This window comes from Sparus aurata, chromosome 7, assembly GCF_900880675.1.
Source record: "Sparus aurata chromosome 7, fSpaAur1.1, whole genome shotgun sequence".
Classification (NCBI taxonomy): domain Eukaryota; kingdom Metazoa; phylum Chordata; class Actinopteri; order Spariformes; family Sparidae; genus Sparus; species Sparus aurata.
Window position 1 is genome coordinate 8,754,189 of NC_044193.1, and position 26,141 is coordinate 8,780,329.

The 26,141-nt window shown below is 42.3% G+C and overlaps 3 protein-coding genes across 5 annotated transcripts; 2 read left to right on the top strand and 1 right to left on the bottom strand.

Moving 5' to 3' along the window:
• The first annotated feature begins 13 nt into the window (after window positions 1-13).
• On the top strand, window positions 14-8,455 carry qars1 (glutaminyl-tRNA synthetase 1). The gene is made up of 23 exons (XM_030422283.1): window positions 14-222; window positions 623-773; window positions 1,368-1,477; window positions 1,570-1,645; window positions 1,736-1,800; window positions 1,891-1,944; window positions 2,420-2,477; window positions 2,585-2,659; window positions 2,777-2,862; window positions 2,989-3,075; window positions 3,164-3,263; window positions 3,351-3,429; window positions 3,518-3,757; window positions 3,859-3,951; window positions 4,072-4,209; window positions 5,576-5,663; window positions 5,772-5,918; window positions 6,033-6,134; window positions 6,245-6,337; window positions 7,294-7,421; window positions 7,504-7,570; window positions 7,671-7,796; window positions 7,896-8,455. The coding sequence occupies exons 1-23, from the start codon at window positions 112-114 to the stop codon at window positions 7,944-7,946; spliced, it is 2,325 nt and encodes a 774-aa protein (XP_030278143.1). The 5' UTR covers window positions 14-111; the 3' UTR covers window positions 7,947-8,455.
• Window positions 8,456-9,218: 763 nt separating this feature from the next.
• Window positions 9,219-19,571, top strand: LOC115585333 (glutamine-rich protein 1-like). 2 transcript variants are annotated; one of them, XM_030423638.1, is made up of 12 exons: window positions 9,219-9,456; window positions 10,191-10,480; window positions 10,567-10,662; window positions 12,285-12,425; window positions 12,525-13,301; window positions 13,462-13,639; window positions 13,742-13,896; window positions 13,989-14,103; window positions 15,308-15,416; window positions 15,648-15,796; window positions 15,891-15,981; window positions 17,963-19,571. In XM_030423638.1, the coding sequence occupies exons 2-12, from the start codon at window positions 10,226-10,228 to the stop codon at window positions 18,147-18,149; spliced, it is 2,253 nt and encodes a 750-aa protein (XP_030279498.1). In that variant the 5' UTR covers window positions 9,219-9,456; window positions 10,191-10,225; the 3' UTR covers window positions 18,150-19,571. The 2 variants fall into 2 exon arrangements, with proteins under 2 accessions (XP_030279498.1, XP_030279497.1); XM_030423637.1 differs by having other exon boundaries at window positions 9,220-9,456; window positions 12,525-13,316.
• LOC115585334 (receptor-type tyrosine-protein phosphatase V-like) lies at window positions 19,098-25,428 on the bottom strand. 2 transcript variants are annotated; one of them, XM_030423640.1, is made up of 11 exons: window positions 25,316-25,428; window positions 24,746-24,992; window positions 23,443-23,542; window positions 23,264-23,354; window positions 23,074-23,150; window positions 22,833-22,967; window positions 21,923-22,045; window positions 21,626-21,783; window positions 21,365-21,500; window positions 20,385-20,446; window positions 19,098-20,264 (listed from the first exon to the last, which is right to left on the bottom strand). In XM_030423640.1, exons 2-11 carry the CDS (start codon window positions 24,748-24,750, stop codon window positions 20,042-20,044), a joined length of 1,110 nt encoding a protein of 369 aa, XP_030279500.1. In that variant the 5' UTR covers window positions 24,751-24,992; window positions 25,316-25,428; the 3' UTR covers window positions 19,098-20,041. The 2 variants fall into 2 exon arrangements, with proteins under 2 accessions (XP_030279500.1, XP_030279499.1); XM_030423639.1 differs by having other exon boundaries at window positions 24,746-24,827; window positions 25,316-25,418.
• Window positions 25,429-26,141: the final 713 nt, after the last annotated feature.

The following is a 26,141-nucleotide window of genomic DNA, read 5'->3' on the forward strand; positions in this document are numbered from 1 at the left end:
TTCTTTGAGGTGTACAGGAAGTCGTCCTCCGTCCCTCTCCCAAACGGAAAGTAGTGTGCGGTGGAAGCGTGTCTGTGTGGCTCCTGTCTAGCCGGTGAATACGGTGGAAAAATGGCGGATACGTTGGCACTTTTTACTTCCATCGGGCTCAGTGAGCAGAAGGCGAAGGAGACGCTGAAGAATGAAGCGCTTAGTGCCTCTCTGAAGGACGCCATTGTGCAGGTACGCGTTTAACATTATGAGAAAACTCAACTTCCTGTGAGGGGGGACAGCTGTCAAATGTGACTGACATTTACTTTTTCTTTGATGTATTCAGCCTCAGTTTTTGTTTCTAAAATGTGCTGTTATTGTGTTTTCAAAGGCACCTGTTTTTAAATACGTTTCTCTCAACTTGTTAAAGATAACTGAGTAGGTGTAGTGGCAGGGGTCACTGTATTTTCATTTTCACATTCCTTAGGTTGTTGGACCCACCCAGGCTCCAGATAAGGAGAATGAATCCACTGATTTTCCCTGCGTGTCTTATCATTAACACAGTTTATTAGGTCTTGTATGTACATTTACTCATTTCGAAAGAGAAAACAATTAAATCTGCTTTTTTTTTTTCTTCCTTTGCTTTCAACAGGCCCAGCGTGTGTGTGGAGCATCAGGAGTGGACAAAGCCAGGGGGACACTGCTGTACAGTATGGCATCCCGCCTTAAAGACACCAAACGCCTGACATTCCTGTCGGACAGTATTGCTCAGGGAAAAATCTCTACAGAGCTACAGCTGGCAGGTAACGTATGCCATTTCTTAAATGTTGTAACCTGACTGATCACAGCCACCAATTTTACACAATAAAGTGTGTTTACGGGTCTTGAGGAGAACAACAAAATATGTGGGGTGAAGAATTAGTATAAAGCATTTTATGGCCCCTGAAAAAGATGGACGTAGTCTAATAAATTGCCCCCAGCGATGTAACTCATTGGCTCCGTTGCATTGTGGGTAATGCTGGCGTCAGGTCTTGAAAAGGAAGACGAATGTGTGCAATAAAAAATGCAATATCTCTGATTTCGCTGCATGGTCATTTTAAACTGTCCATAATAAGTCCAACCATCTTACAGGAGTGCAATGCTAAAACGATGGACTATTTTCAAAACCTGGCACCTAAATTACCCACAATGCAACTGTAAGTGACTGATTAGATTACACGCAGCTTCCTCTGGAGTAATCTGATGCAAATTCCGAAGGGAGAAGCATTGATAACAAAAATGAAAGCAGAAGGAATCAGGAAAGAAATCACATAAGTTAGACTGTGAGATTGATGCGTCTTCCAGCTCCATTAATATCTCATTCCTCTAATTTTTTTGTTCTTTTTTTTCTTTTGCAGCTGCTCTCGACTTTATAAAGAGTCATCCTCAGGACCCCATCAACCAGAAGCAGTATGAAGAAGCGTGCGGTGTTGGTGTGGTCGTAACACCGGAGCAGATTGAGGAAGCTGTAAGTGCCCCTTACATTCCCTGGAAGTGTGTTTATTTTTTTACAATCTTTACTGGGCGTGGTGTACTCAGTGACAGTGGAATGTCGCGCAGGTGGAGGCTGTGGTCAAGAAGCACAAGGAACAGCTGGTAAAGGAGAGGTACCACTTCAACATGGGACTGCTAATGGGTATGATCGCACACTAGTTAAATATTGTAGAAACTGTTCAGGCTTAACAGACAGACAGAAGCTCACTGGGCTTTTTTGTGTCTCTTGCAGGAGAGGCCCGCTCTGCCCTGAAATGGGCCGATGGAAAGGTCATCAAAAATGAAGTGGACCTGCAGGTGTGTTTTTGAAGACGTTTTTAGGGTTTGCTAGTTAAGGTTGTTAGATTATTCCCACTGTATGAATCAACTAACTCTGGGAATTTACAGGTCCTCCAGCTCCTAGGAAAGAAGACAGAGGCTGACCTGGAAAAGAAAGCTAAGGTAACAAATGGAACTTTATTTAAAGGAATATTTTGGGAAAATGCTCCTTAAATCACAACTCACACCCCTTTCACTCTCGTCGAAATACCCACTTACATATTTTGTCACTGTCATTGTTCCGTGTTATCCAGAATGACTGTTGCATTGAACATGACAGACACACCAGAATAAAGCAGAAAGGCAAACTAATTGAAAGGCAACTGGAAAGCAGTCAATTACCTATTCATAAAATGGTATTGGGACTGCTGGTAGGCGCTTTTTGTCTCCTCTGGACAAAGTCGGATATTCTCCTGTATCCAGTCTTTATGCTACGCTCAGCAGCTGCTGGATGTAGTTTAATATTTGCCAATACAGACAAGAGTTGTATCTATCTGCTCATTTAACTCTGTTTTCCAAAATGTCAAACTGTCAAACTTTTAATCGCTGCACCCTGAATATTTTGATTTCATCTGGTTAATATGTAATTATTTTGCAGAAAGTAAAAGTTGCGGAGAACGAAACAAGGGTGAAGAAAGAGGAGGCTGCAGTGAACGGTAAGCAGCAGGCCAAGTGGACGGCAGTGAGAATTTAATTTAATGGTTAAGGTTTTTTTATTTTTTTTATTTAAAACCATAAAGCTTAAAGCTTGTTGATTGTTTAGGGGACGTGATGGCTGGGGAGGGGAAGTCACTAATGGAGCAGCTCAGAGGAGAATCACTGAAGTTCCATAAACCAGGTGAGAAAGAACTACCTGAACTGCCTTTTGCTCTTTTTTTCTTCGTACGCCATGTCGAGCAACTTAACGGATTAACTTACGAGTATATTGTTCTTTCATTCTTTCTCTGCAATACAGGAGAAAACTATAAAACGGAGGGCTATGTGGTCACACCTAAAACAATGGAACTGCTAAAAAAGCACCTGGAGATCACTGGTGGACAGGTATAATGTTTATATGTTTCACTTTAACTTTTGGAGAAGAAGCATGTTAACTTGATGATGATTGAAAATGATTATGTTTTTGAAGATTTAAAGGATTTCTCTCCTTTATTTTACAAATTCCTTTAGATTCGTACTCGATTTCCTCCTGAGCCCAACGGTATCCTTCACATTGGACACGCCAAAGCCATCAACTTCAATTTTGGTTATGCAAAGGTACGTCTCTGTCCGTCCTCGTCACCTCCACGTTAGATTTTTAATCCTCTCTGCAGCTGTTTTCTGTAAAATCTGTCTCTTCCTGTAGGCAAACAATGGAATTTGTTTCTTGAGATACGACGACACAAACCCAGAGAAGGAGGAGGAAAAATACTTCACGGCTATCAAGGACATGGTGGAGTGGCTTGGTGAGTTGGACTTGTTTTTGTTGTTGATCTGATGAAAGCTGATATTCACAAAGATGAGTCTCTAATCAAGATTTCTGTATTACACAGGCTACAAACCTTATGCTGTCACGCATGCATCAGACAACTTCCAGCAGCTCTACGACCTCGCTGTGGATCTTATTCGCAGGTAAGTCTAGGATTCTTTTTTGTTTTCTTTTGTAAATCTGCTCAAAGCCAGTCAGTGATGTTTGAGTGCTTTCTTTGTCTTCATTCAGGGGTCATGCATATGTGTGCCACCAGAAAGGGGAGGAACTGAAGGGCCACAACGCTCCTCCGTCGCCCTGGAGAGACCGACCCATCGAGGAGTCGCTGGTTTTGTTCGAGAGGATGAAGAAGGGCCTGTTCTCTGAGGGAGAGGCTACGCTCCGGATGAAGATGGTGATGGAGGACGGGAAGATGGATCCTGTGGCGTACCGAATCAAATACACGGCGCATCATCGGTCAGGAGATGAATGGTATGAAACCATAAACTTAAAAAAAAAAAAAAAAAAGATTAAATGCATCATTCTCACATCAATCTGTGTTTAAAAGCCTTTCTTCGTGTCCTTCTGTGCAGGTGCATCTACCCCACGTATGACTACACCCACTGTTTGTGTGACTCTATTGAAAACATCACACACTCACTCTGTACCAAAGAGTTCCAGGCCAGGTATACATGAATTATTCAACAATCTGTCATAGTTCAACTGCATCACAATCTTTTTAGTAGACATGCAAATGCTTGGTTGATATTCACCTCCATCATTGGTTCCTTCTGTTCTTTTGACAGGCGTTCATCATATTTCTGGCTGTGTAACGCTCTGGATGTGTACTGCCCTGTCCAGTGGGAATACGGTCGCCTAAACCTCACCTACACAGTTGTGTCCAAGAGGAAAATCATTAAGCTGGTAGAGACTGGCGTTGTCAGGTAAAATTGCTTGTCTTTTGCCAGATTCGTTTTGACTATTTATAGTTCATCACATAACAAAAATGGTCTGCCTTTTAATACATTTATAATAATGGGCTATAAAAGTGCTCAATGGATGGAAAGCATTTGTTCACTCAGAAAACTTGTGGTTAGAAGCACCAGGTGAAGGCCCTACTTCTTATCCATATTTGTCAATATGATTTTCTGCTTTTATTTATGTTCACAAAGTCTGTGGTTGGCTGTTTACTCACCTTCCTGGTCACTTTATAATGGATACAAATTGGAAGGATCTGAACTTGATATTGGCCGTAATTTTTTGTTTTTTAATTTACATTTGTACTCTTTCACTCAAACCTGTTTCAGACAATCGACTCCCATTTTTTTATATCGGACCAATTGATATTTTGTTCTTGGGACTAAATTACTTTTCCATTGAAGTCACAATTTGGGCTTTCAGAATATACCGGTATTAACGATATTTAACCGTTAAATATTGATATAATGCTTATAATGCACATACCATAATATTGTGTAAATACTACAATCCCTCTTAATTCATTTATGTTTCTTTACATTCTCACTTTGTAACAGTAGGTGGTGGTAATTCTAAATTCAATGTGCAATTGGTCTTTTTGTAAGCTTTTATAAAATCATGGTTACAAACACTCTCTCTCTACCTCCCTACACATAGTTATTCTTTAACAAAAAAGAAACAAGACACACAGTAAACAAAGTTGAAGATGAATTTGATCATAGTCATATTTGTAATGTTTAGTAGGTCTGACCTAGCAACATGTACGCAACTCTTTTATATCAGTCTGAGTGAAACAGACAGTGTTCATTCTTCAGAGCTAAAAGGAAAAAGCAGCACAACATCATATTTATATCGTCTGAGGCAACTGAATCAGAGGTGACTAAACCGCTGAATGGATTTAACTCATACAATATAGTGAGCGCCGTTCTTAAAGCATTCAATTTGCAGCAGGTTGCAGTCGAAACTTCTATATGGTCAACTTCCACCACTAAAAATAATTTATGCTAAAAGGGCCTGCCAACTGTAATTTTAAAAATATTGCACAGGGACATGGCTCTTACATTAAATCCTCTGTAATATCAGCTAAGGCTGTGAGTAATATGTACATAAAAGTAGGCTTGAAGAACAGAAAGAAGACACTTTAACAGCTCATTGCTTTGAGCAGTCTCATCTTTTCAATGTTTGAACAAGGGCTTAAGTCGTCTCTCGTGTGTCTTACCACTTATTGTGACAACAATTCAGATCTCTGGCAGAAGATACTTAAGTCGAAGATCAGTAAAACCAGATGTATGTCTCTCAGTCAAATGTAGAGTATATCTTTTCTGATTACAGAGACTGGGATGATCCCAGACTCTTCACTCTGACTGCACTGAGGAGAAGAGGTTTCCCACCAGAGGCAATTAACAACTTCTGTGCACGGGTAGGCTGAACGGATGGCAGGATGAATGGGTGGTTGGAGGAACTAGTCATTACGTGTACAGTACGAGGTTGGACCTTTTGTGTAATAATATGTTACATCTGCTGGCAGGTGGGAGTCACAGTTTCCCAGACAACGACGGAGCCCCACCTCCTGGAGTCGTGTGTGCGGGACGTGCTGAACGACTCGGCACCCAGAGCCATGGCCGTGCTGGAGCCGCTCAAATGCACCATCACTAACCTTCCTGAGAACTCAAAGGTTCTGCACACGACGTAGAAACACTTTACACATTATAAACTTCTCCCCGAGGTCTTGTAATATCCTGTGTATTTAATGCTAAATCTTCCTGCTGTCGACCTCTTCTCTCTTCAGTCAGATGTACGAGTGCCAGACTTCCCTGCCAACGAGTCCAAAGGCAGCCATGTGGTTCCATTTACGCGCACCATCTTCATCGAGCAGAGCGACTTCAGAGAGGTTAGAGAGAGACAAAACAAATCTAATGAACCCAGTATAAGCAGCAGACTTTTTTTTGCCCTTTTTTGGGATTGTGGAAAGAAGATGATGGACTCTTCTCCCTTTTGCAGACGATGGAGAAGGGCTACAAGCGTCTGACCCCAGAACAGCCTGTAGGTCTGAGGCATGCTGGGTATGTCATCTCTGTCCAGAAGGTCATCAAGGTAAGACTCCAGGCTTTTCAAAGCGACTCACCGGCTGTAAAACTATTATTGGGCACCTATTTCCCCTCTTCCTGCTGCTAGCTGCTTGTTACTGTTTTCAAATTCCCCGATGCTACCGACACTTGAACTGAGTTGAAAATGTCAAGTTACCCTCATTAACAGCACGAACCTAAACAAGCAGCAGTTACCTTTTTCTTTTGCAGGGATTCAGCTATTTTAATGCCAGAGCTCGCCTCCCCCTGTGCAAAACAAGTTTCCCTCAACATTGTTTTGAAGGCACTACCCAAGATGATTGTGATTGGTTTAAAGAAATTCAGTACACACAGGCCAGATATTTTTTTCCCCAATACCAGAATGATAATCCAGAACAGCAAGAACTTTCTCCAGAGATGGATAAGAGATAGGACTGACTAAGATTTGACAGACAAAATTTGCCCTCTGGGCGTGGAGATAATCAGGCGGAACTGGAAACAGAGTGGGTTGAGTGTGTGTGTGTAAAATGCAGGAGCTAACATGGCTAGCAGGGTAACAACTGCAAGTAGCATCCTTCCTTCTCTGCTGTTTATATTATGGCATGCGGTTTTAAAAAAGATATAAACAATGATTATATAAAGAAAGGTCAATCTCACCCCCTCTCTCAAAGTGGCTGCACACCTGAGAGTCTCAGGACTTTACGTGTCAACATTCAATTTTGGGCTCCATGTTTCCCATGTGGACATGAGTGAGCAAATCTTTTTAAAAGTGCTATTTAATTTCCGTGGGAGTTATGTTTGATAGTTTCTCTAAAGCTTATTACATTTTAACAAAGCATTTGATCCTGATATTGCATTCTTTTCGCAGTGTTTGCTTCCTTCTGTGGGTGTCTTACCTTCTGTGTATCCATTTTGTAAAGTTTTATGTTCCATCTGGTCCATGTTTTCACAAAATATCCTGCTGACTTCCGCTTTGTTTCTCAGGATGCTCAGGGTAAAGTGGTGGAACTGGAGGTGACCTGCAGCAGCTCTGAGACCACAGAGAAACCAAAGGCCTTCATCCACTGGGTCAGCCAGCCACTCGTGTGCGAAGTGCGCCTTTATGAAAGACTGTAAGTTGCAAAAATCACTCGCTGTCATTCCCAAATAACACTCCATGTAGAAAACTCAGTTAATGAAAACTTTTCGTCGCAGGTTCCTGCACAAAAATCCAGAGGATACATCTGAAGTGCCCAATGGCTTCCTGAGTGACATTAATCCTGTGAGTACCTCTGCACTGCTGTGACAGAGCGCCTGTTTGGATTAACTGAGATGTTTCTACGGGCAAAGTGTTTGTTTCTGATCATTTCTTCTTTTTGTAGCATTCCCTGCAGACGATCAGCGGTGCCTTAGTGGATATCTCAGTCAAGGGAGCAAAGGCTTTGGATAAATTCCAGTTTGAGAGAGTTGGCTACTTCTCCCTGGACCCCGACAGCACTGCAGATAAGGTACAACTATTCAAAAATGTATTTTTATATTACAAATGCATCTTGAGGAAAGCCTTCTATTTTGGTGGAGGAATAACTTTAATGTTTCTTTCATTGCAGCTCGTCTTCAACAGAACAGTCACCCTCAAAGAAGACCCAGGGAAGATCTGATTGACCAAAGTCAAGCCTCACGTCCTGCTTCCCATGAGCCCACAGATACATGTCCAAATTGTTTGCATCACTTCAAGTGTAACATCAGAGACCGCACAGACTGCTTTGACTGAGACTGACTCAAATCAGATACTGTAATAATTAATAATAGAAAGCCCAGATTCAGAAGAGAATTGTGGCCGACAGAATTGCTGCAGTATCGATTTGCTCAATTACTGTCAGGGTGATTATTTTTCTATATCTGCTGCAAAAAAAAATTAACCTGCAGTGTTTCCTCTTTGTCGAATTTATGCAACTTTGATCAATTTGAAAAAGGGGCTACTGTGAGTTAATTTAATATTGGCTCGAAACTGGTGTTACACTGAGGTGACCCGCTCAAATGCCATACATGACTTTCTTACAGGTGGCGAGTCACTGCCAAACCACCGTGTGTTTTTTTTTTAAGACTCAGAGGGGTTCATGTGTGTCTTTTTGACGGAAGAGAAGAATAAATAATAATTTAAAAAAAACTGCAATGTCTCTACGTTTATATTCTTTAGTTTTTTGACTTGATGATGATATTCTTCTACCAGTGACATTTTAGATGTGAGAAAATAAGGTCCCCTGAACACATTTTGAAGTTAGAAAGGTGGCAGGGTCCGCCACATGTAAACAAAACAGTATAAAATGGTGTTGTTCTTTAAGGTCAGTTTATTCAGTCATGAAAATTGAGATTGATTGTTCGGGTATAAAAATAAAATGTTAATGAAGATCTTTCTCCTCGGATTAATAATTCGTCCCCAAAACTATTTTGTCCATTGGAACTAAAACTGCAGCAAGTCCAAAAGGTTGCCATGCATTTGTGCATAAACCATAAGTTTTGAATGCAGAGGAAAAGAAAATACATGATAAAGGTTGCAAAAATAACTTTTCAAATTAGCAAAATAAAGTTTAAGTGAAAACTGAACAGGTTCAAACAGAGAGCAGTGTGGGATATACTGACCACGCTTAAGTGTAGTGCGTGGGAATTAACCCTCAACTGCCCAGAGCTCCCCGAGCACCACCCAAATATTCAGCGTATCTCTGTGGGACCACCTTAAAAGATCCAGAAGCCAGTGAACCACTAGGAGCGTCTGTCTGGCATAACAGGGTTTTAAGGTGGACTGACATCTACCTGATCTCGTCGGCTGCTCAGCCTGTGTGTGTCGCCTTTAACGGACTACCCTGTGAACGTCAGTTGTCGCGATACCGTGCGGTGGAAATATCGCGAGAACAAGGCAGAGTTACAAATCGCTTTCCTATTGGTCTGGAGGAACTGTTGTAAGATGGCGCCCAGCGAAATATGAGTGGTTGAGAAAAAAGAAAAGCTACAGCTAGCCATCTAACATAAATCTGGGAAAATAAAGGATAAACAAGTCACAGGGACACGTCAGTGGCACCTCGCTTCCCCGCTCGTTGGAAGAGGAGCGACGTCTCGAGGGTAGAGAAGAGGTTGTGGGCGGCTTCAGCCTCGGCCCGTTGAGGAAGAGAGGTAGCTAACGCGCCCACCAACGTTAGCCTGCTAGCTTTGGAGATAACAGAAAAAATATAGTCGATGTAACGTTTCAGACAAGAAAGAGCCAACCCAGTTCTCTTGCTTATTATCCATGTGCCCCTTACGTAGGTAATGCGTTGTTGTTTGTATGCATGACGGCGTAATTACACTTTTCCAAACACAACTGTGCCTGTGTCTTATTTGCAAACAACACGCGGCTAGTTAGCCATGCACCTGGCTAACCTAGCTTGTTGTGTAATCAGCTGCTAGATTGGCAGTTAGAGAGGTATTATGCCGTGCACATGATCGTAACTAAATTGCTGTATAGAAGTTGCGTGTTTTAGTTATGCAGCAGTACCGGTCGCTGCTGTGAATACTGCATCGGATTTGGAAAGTGGCCGCGCTTTTGTCCCTGCTCGTACCCACTCAGCTAGATTTAACCCTTTCCTATTACCCGTCTGTCTGTGTCGCTACCGGACAGTGATCCAGGGTCAGTTTGTAAACAGTGCAATGTTTTAACTGATGTCAGCGCTGCGCTTTCTGTCTTTTTCATTCTCCCCTTATAAACACTTTGCTGTCTTTTTTCCTTTTACAAATCTGTTTGAGTAAATGACGAGCAGCCTTACTAAAAATCTATTTCATCGCCAGTCTTTGCTTATACAGATAAAGAAAAGTTCATAAAGCTGCAACGAAATTAAAAGTAATCTAACATGAATTCTGCCTTTCTTTAGATCCTCCCCCATAGAAGAAGACACTGTCAGCAGGCATGAATAACTCCCTGGATGGTACAGGCTCCTATGAGGAGCTTGTTCGGCAGAAGGCTCGGAGCATCCCTCAGCACCGCATGAAGGAGTTCCTGGAGTCTTTGGCCAGCAAGGGTCCAGATGCCCTGCAGGAGTTCAGCCAGCAAAGCACAGATACGACAACTACCACCACCACTATGGTCTACCAACAAGAGGCTAACTGCATCTACACGGACAGCACGGAGGTGGCAGGGTCGTTGTTGGAACTGGCTTGTCCGGTAAATCAAAGCACTATATGGTGAAGCTGTTATAGAGCTCTGTCACTCAAGTGAAGCTCTCTGACAGACTCTGTCTTGTGATACAGGTTCAAGTGCAGGTCCAGCCCCAGCAGCAACAGATACAGGAGTCCACGTCTCAGCAGCAGTCTGTACAGCAGAATACAGAGCAACAGATAGTGCAGGTTTGTACCTTGTTGTTGTGTCTAGCAATTAATCCTGATGCACAATAAGCTTCAGGGTCAGTAAAGCGTGTATCCTAGCTCATTTCAGCACAGTTCGGGAAAATGACATTGCACACTATTTGTAGGTAAAGAAATTGGTTGTGAATTGTAAGCCTTGGAAACTGCCGTAAGAAAAATCTATGTCGTAGGTGCTGTAGCTGTATTGCATACAAATGGACAGTCAAAGTAAAACATTTTCTTTTTCATTGTTGACGTAGTTACTTTGGTTAGCCTTTGTAGGGCAGTGTGGCATAATAAATCATCCATCTCTGCCGACTGTACCTAAGCCTGACTCACCCTCAAGCGAAGAATTTAAAAAAAGTTAGACACTTCTTTTGTAAAACACTAAAACGTGAAATTTAGGGATGTCTCGATCCGATCTATAGGATCAGGATCGGGGCCGATCTGGGCATTTTTCCGCAGATCGGAATCGGCAATTTTGAACGTGGACCCAAGCCCAATTTTTTTTTATTTATTTATTTTTTTACGTCAGAGCACAATTTGTGGCAGAACTCAGATGCGCGCGTAACGTTACTCTGGCATACCTGTGGATAAAATGTCTGCAGTGTGGAAATAACTCAAATTAGAAAGCGAAAGTAGTCCAACGGCGCCATGTAACAACGGCAGTATGACCGTTTCGTGGAGCTGCATTTAATACTACTCAATTGTTATGGCAACAAACACTAAAAGAATACAACGTGTTCACTCGAGAGTACAGGCAAAGACACTGAAGCAACAAACACTCGCGGATACTTTCAAAAGGAAAGAGAAATATCCTCGAGACAGCGACATGGCCACAAATATTACCAAGAGGTTATTAAATTAATCGCTCTGGATAACCAGCTCATCTCCGTGGTAGAGGATATGGGTTTTTGAATCCCCGGTTTGTCCTACCATCTCTGCATTACATCACATTGACTCCACTTTCGAGTTACAACGTGCCGGTATGCGCACTAGTTTCATGGGTCTCATACAGCAAAGCATGTAAAACAGGCAATAGAGGAGATGCTGACCGCGTGTGAAATAGACGAGCAACGCGTCCACGTCATTTTACATGACAGCATAGGGAATATGTAAAAAGCAATAGATGATATGGAGGTACCAAGCGTGAGCTGCGTCTCACACACTTCAGCTGCTGCACACGAGGGTCTGCTGTCACAGTGCAGCGTCACAGACTCACCTGCTAACACAAGGAAGGTGGAGGCCAATGTTGTAATAGCATATGCAGAATCAGAAAGAGCCATATAAAGGTATATACATTGTTTTAACAACATAAAAAAAATAAATAAATGAACAGCTTGGATACAGGTTAATGCAGCTGTATTATCCAGGAAAATATTAGTTAAGGCTGAGTATCGGACCGGGACTCGGTATCGGCAGATACTAAATATTAAAGGACTCGGATCAGGATCGGGGTAAAAAAAACCTGATCGGGACATCCCTAGTGAAAGTACCTGTTATCTTGTTGGTAACAGCCACAAGAAGCATGTAATTATTGGTTACTGGTTCAAAAATCTATATTGTGCATTTCCACCATGTTCCATTTAGTCCTAGGTCCATCTAATATCTCTCTATTGTTTCAGGTGCAGATTCAGGGCCAGCAGCAAGGTCAGATGCTGGGTCAGGTCCTTCAAGTGCCCTCTGGCTCCCATCAACAGCTTCAAGGTGTGACCACTGCACAGCTGATTCAGCCTGGGGAGCTCACAGAGGAGCAGCACCAGCAGGTATACATGAGCACACCACCAGGGCATAATTCCAGATGTTGTCACCAGTCAGAGTTTGAATTTAGTTAACAGTTATCGTTTCTCTCCCATGTGTTATAGCTTCAAGCTCAGTTGGTGGCAGCTGTTGCAGGAGGTCAGCAGATCCAAATCCAGACAGTGGGTGCCCTCTCTCCCACCCAGCAGCAGGACAACGCTGAGAGGAGGGTGCTAGGGACCACCGTCGCCACGTCACAGGGAGCAGGTGTCCTCCAGCCAGCAAAGAAGCGCAAGGTTGACATGCCCATCACTGTGTCATATGCCCTGCCTGGTCAGCAGGTAGCCACTGTCCTGGCTATCCCTCAGGGGCAGGGCCAGCAACAGAGTTACGTGTCTCTGCGGCCAGACCTCCTAACTGTGGACAGCTCCCACCTTTACAGCGCTACAGGAACTATCACCAGTCCCACAGGGGAGACCTGGACAATCCCTGTCTACTCTGCTCCCGCTGGTTCCGGTGGACGAGAGCAGGTCACACACATCGCCATCCCCCAGGAGGCCTATGGAACAGTGCAGGTTGCTGGGACAAACACTACAACAATGACTACAATGCCAACACAAGTTACGGTTGAAAATGACAAGCTGAAAATCCCTGCGAGCCAGAGTCAGACAGCGCAGGCCGTTTCCAGCATTACGAGCTCTGGAGGAATGGGAGGCCAAGAAGAAGTGGTGCACACACTGGCTGCAAACACACTGTTCCCTGCCCAGCTGATGAATGGAAACATCCACATCCCAGTGGCAGTACAGGGCTACTCCAACGCTACACAGTCTCTGATCTGGGATCCACAGCAGCAGGTGCTACACACACAAGGGCTGTCGGGGCAAGACGCTCAGCAGCTACAGGTACTTACGCAGATGGTGAGCTATGCATGGCTTAATATACCTATAAACATTCAATTCAATTCAGTATACTTTATTTGTCCCCAGGGGGGCACTGTGATGATATCTTTCATATTTTTTGAGTGCATGATGTTAACTGTTTGGTGTGTTTGTGTCTGCGTAGGGTCAGACAGTTGTAGCAGAGGTAGATGGCCATGGTCAGCAGCAAGTGCAGGTTCAGGAGCTGCTGTTGCCTGCAACTCTGAAGCCAGAAGAGGGGCTGGACGTGTGGCGGCTTTGGGCTCAGAGGAAAAACACAGAGTTAGAAAAATCTGACAAAAACAAGCTGGCCCCGATTGGCCGTAAGTACAATAATGTTTATTATAATGTGCCAGCAATATTTTGTTGTTGGTGCGCAGGTGTTTTGCCATCGTCTCATCTCATCTCTGTTGTGTGTGTTTTAGGGCGCCAGGCACTGCGTTTCCAGGAGGACCTGGTGTCATGTGCAGTAGCAGAGCTCTGCATGGGTCTCTCTTTGATGACAACAGAGGCTCGGGGGCTTGAAGGGGAATCTTATGAGGCTGATGTTCTCTATTATGTATTTCTGTGCATACAAAAGGTATGTTCTGTTTGAAGGCTAAAACACACTCACCATCCATTTCATGTGGAAATGCTGGTTTGACCGCCTCTTTCTTTGTTTTTTCTTTGCAGTATCTGTTTGATAACGGTCGTGTGGACGACGTTTTCTCAGATCAGTACTACACTCGCTTCGCTCACAGTCTGCACCAGATCTTGGATCCATGGAGACCATCTATTCATCCGCTAGGTGTGTACAAAAAACCCTGCAATTTGTGTTCCTCTGTAATCAACGTGATGATTGTGTCAACTCTGATATAGTGCACAGTAGTAAACACACAGGCCCATCACTACTCTCAAAATCCATTGTTTTTTATTTAAAGGTCATGATTCAGTTTGATTTTTCAAAAAGCGCTGATGGCTATGCTATTGTTAGAATAGTGAACATGAATATGATGGTGATTTATGCCATTGCAACTGCCATTTACATTTTCAAATTCTGATGGGAATTTAACAAAAACAACTTGACTTTATCCTTGGGCTTTCAGAGTTGGGCAAGTTCAAATTATATTCGCCAAAAATAAAGATGGTAGGAATGGACAAAAAATTATGTCCTTCAGGCATTCAACACTAAACAACAAAAGATATAAATTCAGTTTGTTACAAAGTTTGGTTTCTCAAATCTGCCCCGAGTAAACCCTCTCCCTAGACAAATCAATAAAAGATCAATGACAAAAGAAAATAGACCCAGCATCTGTGACGCTGTTGAAGTTACCTTCTGTGCCAGACAGCTGAACTTCTTCCTGGACACAGGATACGTGTCTGGAAGTGCAGCTTCAGGCTACCTGTGTGCTAGCTGTGTTATCTTTGGAGTGTCTTCTTTCTGTTTTTCTTCAGACACACACCTAGGCAGGGGTTGAGAGAGAAAAAACAAGGGAAGAATAGCAGATCCTGCTTCTGATTTTGACTGTCAAAAGTTCATTTTGATCAATTTTACAATACGATATTGTGACACAACCTAGTAGATAGTAATTAAAGCTAATGACTATTATGTAGTTGTTTGCAGAACTCTGAAATATGGAGAACATTTGGGGGATTTTCTGTTTTGTAGTGTATCACAATTGGAATTATAGACCTTTTATTAATCTTGTGTGTATAAACATTACAGTGTTTGAAGATGGTTTGATCAATTTAGGAGTGACAGAAGGTTCCAGTCTTGAGTTTGGTGATGAGAGTAATGGTTGCCTAAATTTGGATGATGGGGATCATTTTTATTATCATGGAGACTTTTAGAAATAGTATTAAACTAACCAGACAGCAGCTGTCTTACTTGAACTACAAAGATATGTATGGTTTTTTCAGAATATATTTGTGATGGCAGTCATTCATTATATATTAAGTGATGATTTTATTAAATGCCATGTTTTCTTAATCCGCTCCTTTACTCCTACCAGGTTACGTTATCCCCAGCCATGTGACGGAGGAGATGCTGTGGGAATGTAAACAGCTGGGAGCTCATTCTCCCTCAACGCTGCTCACAACGCTAATGTTCTTCAACACCAAGTGAGTCGTTTTACCTCATTACAATCATAACACATGACTGATTTCTTTATTGACATGCAGCAATATGGTCTGTTCTGTACTGTCATCTAGAAAACACATTACATCATTCAACATAACGGCAAAATAAAAATCTATAGTTATTCTGTATTTCTCCTCTGTCCTCATGTGGTAACCAGTCAACTCCGATTGGCCCAAATCAGTCAATATATGTGCTGTATGTTTTCTCAACAGGTATTTCCACCTGAAGACAGTGGACCAGCACCTAAAAGTGGCCTTTTCTAAGGTGCTGAGACACACCAGAAAGAGTCCCAACAACCCCAAAGACAAGAGCACCAGTATCCGATACCTAAAGTCAACGGAGAGGTTCATCGGACAGAAAGGTAAGAGTGCAGATGAATTGTGATGTGGTGTCTGAGAGGAAGCCCTGTTTCCTTAAGGTTAGTTAACATTTTTTGTATATTTGTCTTTATTCAGTCACAGACGACATGTACTCAGAGCAGCTGGAGGATCCAGAGAACCCGCTGCGATGCCCCATCAAGCTCTATGATTTCTACCTCTTCAAATGGTGGGTATAAAACTATTTTTAAGGTGTGAAACGTGAAGTATATGAAACTGGTAAAAAAGGTGCTGCTGCTACCTGTAAATAAAACTCTTGTGTGTATGTTATTGACATAGGTTGTAGAGTACATGTTGAACTCAGTCTTCGAGTGGTTCAACTTGCAAGAACACTGTTGCCAGGCAACTGGCAAAAATATGGATGTCATAGAGGATAACTCTTGATTTTTATATTTTCATGTTTCTTTATATGTCGGAGAATGAAGGCAAATAACATATTTCGCGTTTGCTGCCTATAAAAGTGTCAGTGTCCTTCACAACTTGTGAATAGTGACATAAAGGCTATCCTCCAAAAATGAATTTCTAAGCCCAAAGGGAAACTGGTCGGCAGTGTGAGCACTATTCAAGTCTGCATGTCCAAGTGTCGTATATAAAATGTAGCCAAGTACCATTTAAATGTTTATTGGACAATATTATGATCAGCAGTTAAATGGATAGTAAAAATAACAGTAAATTTGTCGCTTTTTGTGTCAAAATGACCGAGCGTTGGCCTACACTGAAAGAATAAGAGCCAGATTGTAAAAACTGAATTTTCCTTCAAGGCAGCAATGTTCATTCTGGCGTTATATGACCATGAATTTAATATGAAAACACTCGTTCTCATTATTCTTCTCCCTGGCAGAAAAGGTGTTTCAAGTACTACAGGGTTTTTAAAAAAAAAAGGTAATGAAACTGTCTCAATTTTATTCTGATCCTTCTATAAAATGTAAAAAGGATTGGCTACTTCCTCAAAGTTATCATAGTTATTTTAAATGCCTGGCATCGGGTCAGATTCACACAAATCCGGATCGTAATATCAAAACAATTTTTTGTGCTAATCTTGGGTCTTAAACCCAGTTCAGAGCAGAAATTCACAACAATGAAACTGTTTTTGTTGGTTGCAGAGAAAAGCTGCAACCACGTGAACTGGCCTGTCTTTGCTTGACTGACACCAGCTGATGGTGTCGCTGTGACTCAGCTTGTCAAGTCACCAGTGGCTGGTTTTAAATGCATCGCTCGACATCTGTTTGACAGCCAATCGGTGCTTTGTTGCAAAGTTGGCTGATCAAGTCAGTCAGAAACAGTCCACAAATCGAAAGTGCAGAATTTCTGACAAAGCAAAGAGAAAACCACCTCATCAGTTTGTTTAAGGAACAGCCATGATACAAGCCTTAAAATTTCAATTTACTGCTAAATTGACTGGCTCAACCACAAGCTACAGAAGCACCCTTTTTTCCCTTTTCACCAGTACTGGAAATACAACTGTAGCAAGTTACTCAGTTACAATGCACGTTGATATTCTAATGTGCTACAAATTATATCCGACTACAATACTGCCTGAAAAGTATCGATATCCTCAATCGGCCCCCAAAATTGCATATTGTTCAGCCTGTATTTTTAAAAATATAAACGTTAAATAATTAATAGATCACAGTTTGAAGTCAGATGTTTTTTTCTCTTTGGTTCTGCTGATGTTCTGGTAGTCTAGGATAGATCAAGGAAAAATAAGCCTTAGGCTTCAACCTGTTCCTTTTTCGGTTATTGACTGAGACATTTATGTGAAATAATTTTTGTTTCTTATAATGTATTATGCTAACCAAGATAAAAATGATAATTTCTTTGTTCAAAAGAGGGCAGTTAGAGCAGAAGTACAGAGAGTCTTTGCAACGGAAATGATACAGCATCTTGTCACAGCCGTGTAAACTGGCAGAATTTCAGAAAGTAGCAGCAAGTTTTAACTTATCTTGTTGTGAAGCTTTGATCTGAACTGGGCTTTACACCTGAGGAAAGAAGCTGCTCTGTAGACTGTTTGTATTACACGGCAACTTTTTTTTTTGTGGTTTCCTCCAAGGCTCTTTTTAGCTGCTTTAATAACATTACAGTTTGCAGAGACAGGCTGAAGCTGTTACACTGATATCCTGCAAATGTGCTCACACTGTGTTCTGTTTCAGTCCGCAGAGCGCTAAAGGTCGCAATGACACCTTCTACCTGACTCCAGAGCCCGTGGTGGCTCCCAACAGCCCCATCTGGTATTCAACCCAACCAATCCCAAAAGAACAGCTGGAGCAGATGCTCGCCCGCATCCTCGTCGTCCGCGAAATCCAGGAAGCCATTAACATGTCGGAGAGCGTGCACTAGTGGCACCGGAGGAGAACAATGAACGGACTAGACTCTTCCTCTTTCTCTTCATCCAGCCTTTTGATTGCTCATTATCAGTAGTTTTCTATTCTCTCACACCCTCTTGTGGTCTTTAAGGGTGGCATGTATATGTTTATATTCATTATGTGTCTGCATATCTTACACACAAAGACTGTACATACACATACAGCCAGTACCGATGATAATTTGTCTTATTGAGGCAATCTGTCAACCTCACCACCTTTTCTTTTTTTTGTTTGGCCAAAGGATGTAGTGTCTAATCATTTTATTGGACCTGAACTCTAATTTAAATGTTATTTTAACTGTTGGTTTTCCTCACCAATAGTCTGGAACAACTGTTAAATTTCTTTCCCTCTTTGGTTTTAATCTGTAATATATTTCATATATATTTTCACAGGGGGTTGACCTGCTCTACGCTGCTTTTACATAAACATCCCTCTTCGTCGCTCTACCCTCATCTGCCTTGTTCACGGTTACGTCTCACATAGAATATACCTCAGTGGTATTAAGACGGCATCAGTTAGCCAAACTAAGGCTAAAAGCTCATTTCAATTTATGTGAAATTTCCCTCTTTCTTTGTGTTCCACTGTCATCTGTCTTGAGCCAAGTTCACATGCGAACTCACTGAACCTGCTTGTTAGTGAAAGCTGCCTGGGCTGTAGCGCCCCTCAGCAGCATTGAATCGCATCAGGACATGGACTTTATTGCAATACAGTGTCGCCACTCAACCTGCAGCCACTAGCACTTGCAGAGGGGAGGGCAAAGGATGCTGACTTCTGCTGGATCCTCCTTTCTCTCTTGTGTCCGCCCCCCCCAAAACTCACCCTGAAGAGGAATCTATTGTATAATACATGTTTATTACATGACAGATGAAAGACGCTAAAAAAAAAAGAAGAAAAAAAGTGGGTTAGCCCTTAATGTTCTATAATGTATAATACTCATAGCTCCTTCATGTACTGTATTGGGTTTCAGTCATCTAAGGAGAATGGCAGTGCCTGTGTGTTTTTGAAACATGACCTTTTTTGTACAGCCACTATACCATGTGTCTGCCTTTCTGCACATGCATCCTTAAAGGATACGTTCACAGAAAAAGGAGAATTTTGTCATTATGTACTCACCGTCACGCTGGTGGAAAGTCAGGTGACGCTTTGTAGTCCACAAAATATTTCTGCAGCCCAAGTGAGGTAGATGGTGACTTGTGTTAAATTGGAAAAAAAAGAAAGAAAATTCACCTGACTCTCCATCAGCACGAGGTTGAGTAGATGAGACTGATTTTTTTTTTTTTTATTTCTAGATTGAACTTATCCTTTAAGTACTGATAGCCTGCATTGTGTGATATAAAATGATGCACAATGATTTTTCAAGGGAAAAGAAAACCTTAATAAAAGTCATCTCACAGCATCACTTCATCAGTAATGGAGGCAAAACAAACAACACAAATACAGTGACTACATGTTTGGTAGCTTTACAAATAGACAGTCTGGGTTAACATGAGTGTTTTCTGTTTTATGTGACCTGACCCTCTGTGTTTAATGGCATGCACAGGTGGAATTGTTCTCATGAATGTCACACTCAGTAATCCACAGCAGAGGAACAGGTTTGACCCGAACGGCTGGTTCTCTCCTTAATTTCTCCCTTCTGGTGACAATACAATCTGCAGCGTCTGTGTTTTTCTTCCGCCAGCACTTATTTGCATGTTGTCAGGCCAGTTTTCCTCCTGTGGGGCCTGGCACCAGAAAGCACGCACCACATTATTTCTGCAGTCTTTTTTCCTCCTTCCTCCTTCAAGGGCTTTTTTTTAATATTCCAGGAATGTCTTGCTTGTTTTTTTTTTTTGTTATTTTGTATTATCAGCTATACAGAACGTGAGCTCAGGAAGGGTGTGAGCCTGAATTAAACAGTGAGGAGGAAGGCAGTATCCTCCTCAGTATGTTCCCAGGGTGCAACATCTGCTGCAACGAGTTCTGCGGTTGCTCCGATGCTCTACGGCGGTGTTGTCTCCTTCTCCCTTCCCGGTGCTCCCGTGCCGAGGAGCTCTGGGGTCGACTCTGATTGCGTTGGTTAGCGTTTGAACTGGCTCCGTGAGTCTGTGGGCTGCCATGAAAGAGAAGACGCCCAATTAAAATGTCATCACACTCTACAATGAATAATAATACGCTGCCTGTGCAGAAATTGAATATGGTGCTCGTTGGGAGTTAATTTCTGTGTTCTCACCCTGCCGAGGTTCTCTCACTGAGCCAGTGCAGCAGACACTGATGAACAAATATGTACTGGTCCTGAATACACACAAAGGAATGAGCAGGTAATGAGGAGGCTTCTTCATACCAAACATTAGCAGCTTTATGAGTGTGGAGATGACAGATTTACGAGTGGGTGAGTGAATTACAGGTATGCATTTAAATACACTCTAAATATGGTCCATTTCGCCGCATAAGTGCATATATGTTTTAAATTAGCAGGATTATGACACCAAGCAGCGGTGGAAAACACGATTATGAGGTTCTGTACTGAGGTTTTGTCACTACATTTAAATGACAGGTAATACCTACCCTCCAAATAAAGTTAGATCCATTATCATACAGTATAATAAATAAGTATTTTGACAATTAGGGAAAGATGTTCATTTGCTGTGTTGCCAAGATAAGAAAGATTACACCATACTTCACCATTAAAAACACTGAGTTTAATTAATCGGTCCCAAAACCAAGATGTCTTTTTTTTACCTAAGGAGGTCAGTGGGCCACAAATAGTTTAGAATTAGTTGATTGCAGATTGTGAGCTGTAGTTTCCCAGGTAAACACACCGCTCTCTTCGGCTGTTGCATCTGCAGTGTGGCCACCCAGCCGGTCCGCTTTGCCGGGCCTAGAGACACTGGCAGCGAAGAGTGACCTGAAGAGGTCTGTGTGTTTACTGGGAAAACTACATCTCATAAGCCTACGTAACTACGTTGGCACGCTACACTCTGAGTTGAGCGTAGAGAATGCAACCAAGGGAAGGCAACTAATCAGAGGTGGAGTGGGGCAGGTGTTGCAACAAAACCAGTGGGATCCATAACACTGCTTGAGAACTTTTCCCTGGGGGACTTCACATACATTCTGCTGCTTATACTCATAGAAATGTTACTGCTGAAGGAGTATTTTTGTTGTTGATGCTTAATGTCAATAGTTCCTCCGTCACTGCAGTACTGGACTAACCAGATTCTGGATCATCCACATTCGATGTAGCCGTAGATCCTCCACAGCAGCCCGGACATCAGGCCGGATGCCCCTCACGCACAGCTGCATCAGCCACAACAACGTCACAAATGTCCCCGAGCGCCCAATACCTGCACTGAAACACATAAACAGACGATTGACCTTAAACCCCGTCTCCTGCTCCAGCTGATCCAGGATTAATACTGAAAGGGGGTCTTAATGTGTTTCCTGAAGTAGAAGGTGATGGACTGAAGGTCAGACCTGCAGTGCACCACAGCCGGGCCCAGACGGGGGGTAGCTTCCAAATTCTGCCGCACATGCTCGGTGAAGGCACAGAGTGATGCGTCTTTAGGGATGCCCCGATCCGGCCAGGAAGGGTAGTAGTAGTGTGTTATTATCCTGTCTGTCGGACAGTCTCTCTGAAACACAAACACTTTCCTTTAACCCAACAACAAGGACTTCTTCTATGATTGATCACTGGTACGGTCAGTGCACACAGAGGCCAACAGCAGCAGTTTAAAGTGTCCAGAGGGGATGATGGATGGGTCTTCATCTCACCTTTCTGAGGTTAATGGTGGAGACAAAATAATCTGGGCCTTGTTTACGGGTCACCGTTGTCACTTGGATCAGTCCATGATAAACTGATCCTGGATCCAGAGGCCAATACTTATCACACAGCACCTGCAAACACACAACAGAGGACAAGCTCAAACTCTGAAGGTCTTGTGACGCATTTCCTCACTTAATGTTATTACTTTCTTGCTGAGAGTTAGATGAGAAGGTCATGTGTGTGTTTTAAACAAACGAGATGGAACCTGCTACTTATTAACTGTAGAGTTGTTTGTAAGGGGTTTTTTGTTACCTTTAGACAGAACGAGGTAAATAAAAGCAAAGAACAATACAGGCTATAGTTTATTATTGGGTCTCATTATTGGGTTTTGGGCACCTGCTCAAAAGACTTAAAGCAGCTGCAGAGTCTTTTCGTTTCCGTTGATTCTGGCGTCCCCTGTGGACAAAAGCAGCGTGAGCAGTGCCGCCTGCTGTCATAAAGATTTTGATCTGGCTAGCACGGGCATTCGTTCTGGAACCGAGCGGAAGAAAGACGCGGTGTAACGAATAGGTAATGAATCTATTTGTGGCTACGTACGAATAATAACAAATCTTGTCGGCTACCTCATAAACGATTCAGTTGCTAGGTAGAAAGTGGTTATTTACATTCCTTAAACTTCGTTAAAGGATGAGTTCACCTAAAAACAATAACTCTGTCAGTTTCGTAGTGCACGACACATTTCTGGACCTTTCAGGGCAAAACATCATTGCTGGGAAAAACACTGAAAACTGAAAATCTTATCTAACTCGTGAAAGGAAATAAGCACATTTCCCCAAACGTCAGCTGGCTCCTTCAAAACAAGAACACTCCCACCAACACAGGCGCACTAAACCCCCCAATCAAATGTGCCTCTCTCACTATGTCCTTGTGTCTCAGCGCTGTCACCATGACGATTATCCTGACGTTCTGCTCCCACACCATCCTCCAGAAGTCAGCCATGGTGTTGTGCATCGGAGCCTGGGTGCAGATGAAGTCCCTCTCTGATCCTCCACCCTTGATCACACACACACACACGCACACGCACATTCATTAACAGGTGCAGGCAGGTGGAGAGACAGACAGGTGGAGCAGCAGGAACAACACGACACTGAGCTCTTACAGGCACAAAATTTGCGTTGATGTAGTCGCTGTGTGGGTTGGAGTTTTGAACCGACAGCCTCACCCGACAGTGGTCATCTGCAGCCGGGCGTGGTCAGAAAATGGAAAGCAGACACGTTAAAGTCTCACACGTCGCCACACACACACATAGTTGCTGTAATCTCTTCAAGTATGATGGGCGGTGCACTCACAGGGCAGTATGTAGGGGTATCTGTTCTTCTCTCTGTTGGCCTCCGTGTCCCCCGCCCTGGTCGAGAGGTCTTTGCCAACTTCATTTAGCTCCTTTTGAGAGAGCAAAAGACATTCTTAGCACACATGACACAACAAATATCTCTTTTCAGAAATGAGTAAATCAAAGTAAAAAGCACACCTCAAACTCCTGCTTAAAGCCTCGGCTGTTATCTGCTGCGAGCTCCTGGCAGCGAGAGCGAAACTCCTCGAGAAGTTGCGTTCTGGAGAAGGTTTGCACCCTGTGAGACATCGAAACATTTGAAGATCAGTAATGCACTAAGACAATATGGATAAGTCTTATTGTTCCCAGCAAACTATTTATGGATCCTTGTAAATGGCCACAGCTCGATATGATTTATCAGTGAGCCGCTGTGTTGCACTGGCTGGGGTGTACCTCCATTTTCAGTGACCAGGAGCACCGTGGAAGTCCTTATAAGAAGCCTTCAAATTTCAACTGAATTGAGATGTATTTTATCATGAGGACGTTCGTGCAGCATGTTAACATTTTACCCTCCACTAATATAAATGTTTTTTCTACTCCTTTCTAGCACTTTGACGTGAATCTTATGAGGAAATTCCTGTACTTCGTGCTCCGTTATTTATATGTGATATACTGGAGACTTGTACGGGTTCTGTAACCTAGTCGTCCTCTTGTGTTGTGGATGGATCAGCCAGACTTTTTTTGTGTCTCATCGTCTCATGTATAATGGAAATATAATGGTGGCTGTTGCCTTTTTTGAAGTGTACTAGTACCTCGCTGGAGCTATTGAAGCGACCTGACAAACGTTTGGTTTGCTCCTTGTTGTCGCTCCTCCTCCTCGTCACACAAACACACATACACAGTAGTGCCCATCACACACACACACACACACACACACACACACACAATCCAACCATCAGGGCAAACATCTGACAACTAATTGCACATCACGCACCTTACTGCCACCACCGCGGCTGCTTTCATTGCTGTTTTTATACTTTTTGCTTTATACATTCTGACGTTACACAGTTTTATCAGTCTTTATATTATATTTTCACTTTTCTGTTTTGGTCCACATATTTAGGGTTAGATTACAAGACATTTATAAGCACTTCACAGTTTATAGAAGCCTGTTTTAGTTTCTTCTAAATGTTTATAATGACATTACAAACACATTTATTGTGTTCACTAACTTCATGCCATTGTTAAACCCTTTACGAAGCTTTTTGGTTGCTTTATTAATATACTTTATTAAGCATTCATTAGCGGTTCACCATGCACTTTTGTACATTTCAAGTGCCACAGACAGGGCGGGGAAGTTGGAAAATACTGAGGGACAAACTAACACATTATTTGTTTTGGTCTCTTTGTGAGATTTGTTCACCTGAGCAGAAATAAAGAGCAGGGTCGGTGTAATCCTTTAAGCATATTTTCAGGGTGCTACAAGGAAACGCGTCCTTACCTCATGGCTTTCCTCGCAGTCAATCTCTTATTTAGAGTGGAAATGTAGCACAGCGTGTTGAATGGAGATTTCAGTGCTGGTGCTGTGAAAAAGACCCCAAATGCCGTCTCAAAGAGTGAACAGTCATCAGTTTAAATCGACAAATCAACAAGTGGAGAGGTGAGACGAGAACTGAGAAGTCTACCTCTCACTACCTCTCTGCCATCCCCTCCCCCTAGTTGTTAAAAAGGAGCTTTTTTTCTTCTTCCTAAAAAGAGGAATGTGACACCAGGGAAAGACCAACACATGCAAATGAGAGAAAAGATATATTATCCATGTTATGTTTGTTCCACCCCAGAAAGTTTACTGAACCAAACCAAGGAAACTATAGGTTACAATTTAACTACGCCTCTCTTCCCATGGCCTCATAATAGCACAAGTTTGTACGTAACAACCCAACACTTTACACAGGACGATTAGAAACCCACCCGACCAGAAAGAAAACCTGTTCCAACAAGTTGTCAACCCCAAAAACTAACAACACCAACAACAGCAGCAGCAGGAGGACGCGTCAGACAGTTTCAGGATTACCTTTCCAAACAGGCCTCAGCCGAATGGTTTAAATGTGCCACAGGCTGTAGACAGAGAGGACTGGACTGCACTGCTGCCACTCATCTTGAAGTTGTCTGGTTTTAATAACTCTTCCTCCCAGGCTTTATGCTCTACGACGGAGGAGGTGTAATGGGTGGAGACAGTGGGTGGAGTGAAGCACACTGAGGCTCTGGGAGGGATGTCAGTATCCGATAGCCTCACCTTTTCTGTTCAATTGTCTTCCCGAGAACAAAATGTCTTCACCGTGACTACATTTCATTATGCCAACTTGTGTTGACAACAAAATAAATACATCCAAAAATGTGCTACTACTGTAATCTGAAAAGTAACTAGTAACTAAAGTTATAATAGAAAAACTCAAGTAAAGTACCTCAAATACTACTTAAGTACAGTTCTCGAGTAAATGTTCTCAATTACAATCCATTAATGTTTTTTTAATAGGCTTGCTGATTAAGTAAATTAATTTAAAAATGTGCTACTTTGACTCCGAAGCAGCATGTAATCAGAAAAGTACATTTTAACTAAAGTTATAAAAAAATTTAATGGAGTAACAACAAGATTTGCCTCAAAAGCATGTAATTAGAAAAGTAACTTTTAACTAAAGTTATAAAACACATATAATGGAGTAAAAACAATATTTGCCTCAAAAAGTGGAAGTGCAAAGTGGCGAAAAATAGAAATACTCAAGTAAAGAACCTCAAATATTACTTAAGTACAGTTCTTGAGTAAATGTTCTCAATTACATTCCATTTTTTAAATACGCTTGCTAAATAAGTAAAATAATTTAAAAATGTGCATCTCTGAG